The sequence below is a fragment of the Harmonia axyridis genome, chromosome 3 (genome assembly GCF_914767665.1).
Source record: "Harmonia axyridis chromosome 3, icHarAxyr1.1, whole genome shotgun sequence".
In the NCBI taxonomy this organism is placed as follows: Eukaryota; Metazoa; Arthropoda; class Insecta; order Coleoptera; family Coccinellidae; genus Harmonia; species Harmonia axyridis.
In genome coordinates this window covers 37766504-37769311 of record NC_059503.1, presented here as the reverse complement: position 1 = coordinate 37769311, position 2808 = coordinate 37766504, and the positions used below count along the sequence as shown (strand labels likewise).

Sequence of the window (2808 nt, the reverse complement as noted above, 5' to 3'; positions counted from 1 at the left end):
CATCAGCTATTTGCATATCGGTTGCTGCGCCGAACTTTTTTTTGACAGCAACTACAAGAATACGTTGATATAATTATTATGAAATATGGCACATGAGATACTTTAATACCATATATGAGTTGCATTACATGGATGTCCTTAAATGCTTTTTTCTACATTCATGCAAAAAGCAAAACTTTATTGAACTATATTTAGTGGAAAAAGAAGTTCTTTATTGCACTAGTGCAATAAAGTTTTTATTGCACTCATCTGTCATTCTACTTCTACGTGCTGTCATCATGACAAACAAATATTTCAGCCTGAAGGAAATAACGATGTACAGTTACCAAGTACAGTGAAACCTCCCAAGAGCGGACACCGTTGGTTCCAGCTTTTTTGTCCGGTCGTGGGAGGTGTACGCTTGTGGGAAGGTTCAAAATAAATACAAAGAGAAATAAAACGAAATGCATTTATTGAAATATAATATGTATATACTTTTTAAAGAAAAATGAATTGCAAAGTATGAAGCTGTTACAGAAACAGTTTATGTACATTATGAATTTCATTCAGAAAAAATAAGTAATCTTGGATTGTGTCATTTTTTTTTCTCTTTCAGAAAGTAGACGTGTTTGAAAGTGGGTCTCCAGATTTTTAACCAGTCGAAAAGCCACAAAATCTTCTTGGGCAAATATTTTCAATTCGCCAATCAATTTCAGTGCTTCGCTATTGGTTTTTATTTTGGTGCTTTCGGAAATAATGCAACCTTCTATGTTGCTCTCCTGTTCAATTCGATCTTCGTCATCTTTCTCTCCATTTTTATCGACAAAATCGGAATGCTCTTCAGTAGTAATTTCTTCGTCTAAATCAATAAATTCTCTATCATCCACTGTGTTGCACACTGCTTTACAGTTTTTGAAAAAGGTGGCTAGTACTGACAAGGGTACGCAGTCTTCTTCGTCATATGCCTCTTCAGAGAGATTCGAAGAAGGCCCATTTTTCTTGAATCCCGCTTTAGTGAAGCAATTTTGGATAGTTCTCTGAGCAACGTTGTCCCAAGCTGTTTTAATGAAATACAGTGCTTCCAGAATATTTATTGATTTCGATAATTCTGAAGCTGATGAAGCACTATCCATTTTTGATAGAACATGTTTCAGTATCAAGTCTCTGTAGAAAAATTTAACATTTTTTATTATGCCTTGGTCCAAAGGTTGACACACCGAAGTGCAGTTAGGTGGTAAGAAACATAGTTTTATATTAGTTAGATTCACATCCTTCGGATGTGAACCAGCATTATCCAGAAATAGCAATATTTTCCTCTTTTGGAACCTCATTCTTCGGTCCATATCTATGAGCCATTCCTTCATTATGACGCCAGTCATCCATGCTTTGGAATTTGATTTCCATGTAACTGGCAGGTCTTTGATTGAAACATTCTTAAGTGCGCGTGGACAGGCGGCTTTTCCGATTACTAATAATTTTTCTTTTTGACCAGTCATGTTAGCACAGAATAAAATAGTGAGCCTCTCTTTTGACATTTTACCGCCAACGCATTTTTCTTTTTTGAGTGCCATTGTTTTATCTGGTAGTGCCCGAAAGTACAAACCGCTTTCATCAGCGTTGAAAATATCTTCTGGTTTATATCCTAAAAGAAGAGATGGCAAATTTTGTAGAAATTCATTTACATTTTCTTCATTAACATCCGCAGATTCGCCAGATATAGCTTTGAAACTTATATTATGCCTTGTCCTCCATTTTTGCAACCATCCATTTGAAGCACTGAATTTATCATAATTCAACATGCTTGCAATTTCTTTCGCTTTCGCTTTAATCAATGGTCCTGAAACCGGGATGTTCTGATTTCGCACTCGGGAAAACCAATCTAGACAATCTCTGTCAATTTTTTCTGGAATGTTTTTCAATCTACATAGTTTTTGCTGCAGACTATCACCAGATTGCCACATATCGCGAATTCTATCTTTCTGTTTCACAATTGCCGCCGCCTGAGTTTTACCTATGTTGAATCTGAAAAGATTCAAGAAAAAATTACACAACTTATCAAAATTTAAACTTTCTGGTTTGAACAATTGAACTTCTTATAACTTCGGAAGGAATGACTAACCTTTCTGCTAACTTGCGCACTGATGAATTCTCCTTTTCTGCAATATTTATCAGCTCCATTTTCTCTTTCAACGTCAGAAATCTTTTTCTAGGCGCCATGATTCTAATAACATGCGTTTCACTGCTAGCGGCACTGTGTAATACTGTGTATTGAAAACTAAGAACGTATTTGGGTTGTGACGATTATGAACGAAATGAAGGGGGTTCCCCGAAGTTCCTGTTTGCGCGGTTGGGTTAAAATAATACTACAAGATCGTCTTTGACTGGTGGGTACCAACATATTCATTTTTGGCCGCTCTTCAGAATTCCGTGTCCGTTAATGGGAGGTTTTTCGGCACCGCTGGGAAAATTGTGGTGTCCGTGTCTGTCCGATAGAGGTGTCCGCTTATGAGAATTCGTATAACAAGAAAATTGTCCCGAATTTCTCCGTTCCAGGGAAATTGTCCGTTTGTGGGGAGCGTCCGTTTATGGGGAGTGTCCGCCAAGGGAGGTTTCACTGTACTAGTACGTTTACAGCAGTAACAAATCAAGAAGTGGATTTAAAAAGTACTTCACTACGAAATATTCATATTGAAAATTGCACCAATTGTTCATTCACTTTCAACATTGAGGGTAAAAATAAAGTTTAAGTTAAATTGTTCGTAACGTTCCTGTTTCAATGCAAATCGATATTAATAATAAAGTATTCAAGTTGCGCTTTTCATTTTCCTA

The 2808-nt window shown here is 36.6% G+C and overlaps 1 protein-coding gene across 1 annotated transcript; it reads right to left on the bottom strand.

The window, feature by feature from the left end:
- Positions 1-434: 434 nt before the first annotated feature.
- Positions 435-2594, bottom strand: LOC123674502 (tigger transposable element-derived protein 6-like). Its single transcript, XM_045609390.1, has 2 exons — positions 2099-2594; positions 435-2001 (listed from the first exon to the last, which is right to left on the bottom strand). Exons 1-2 carry the CDS (start codon positions 2194-2196, stop codon positions 546-548), a joined length of 1554 nt encoding a protein of 517 aa, XP_045465346.1. The 5' UTR covers positions 2197-2594; the 3' UTR covers positions 435-545.
- Positions 2595-2808: the final 214 nt, after the last annotated feature.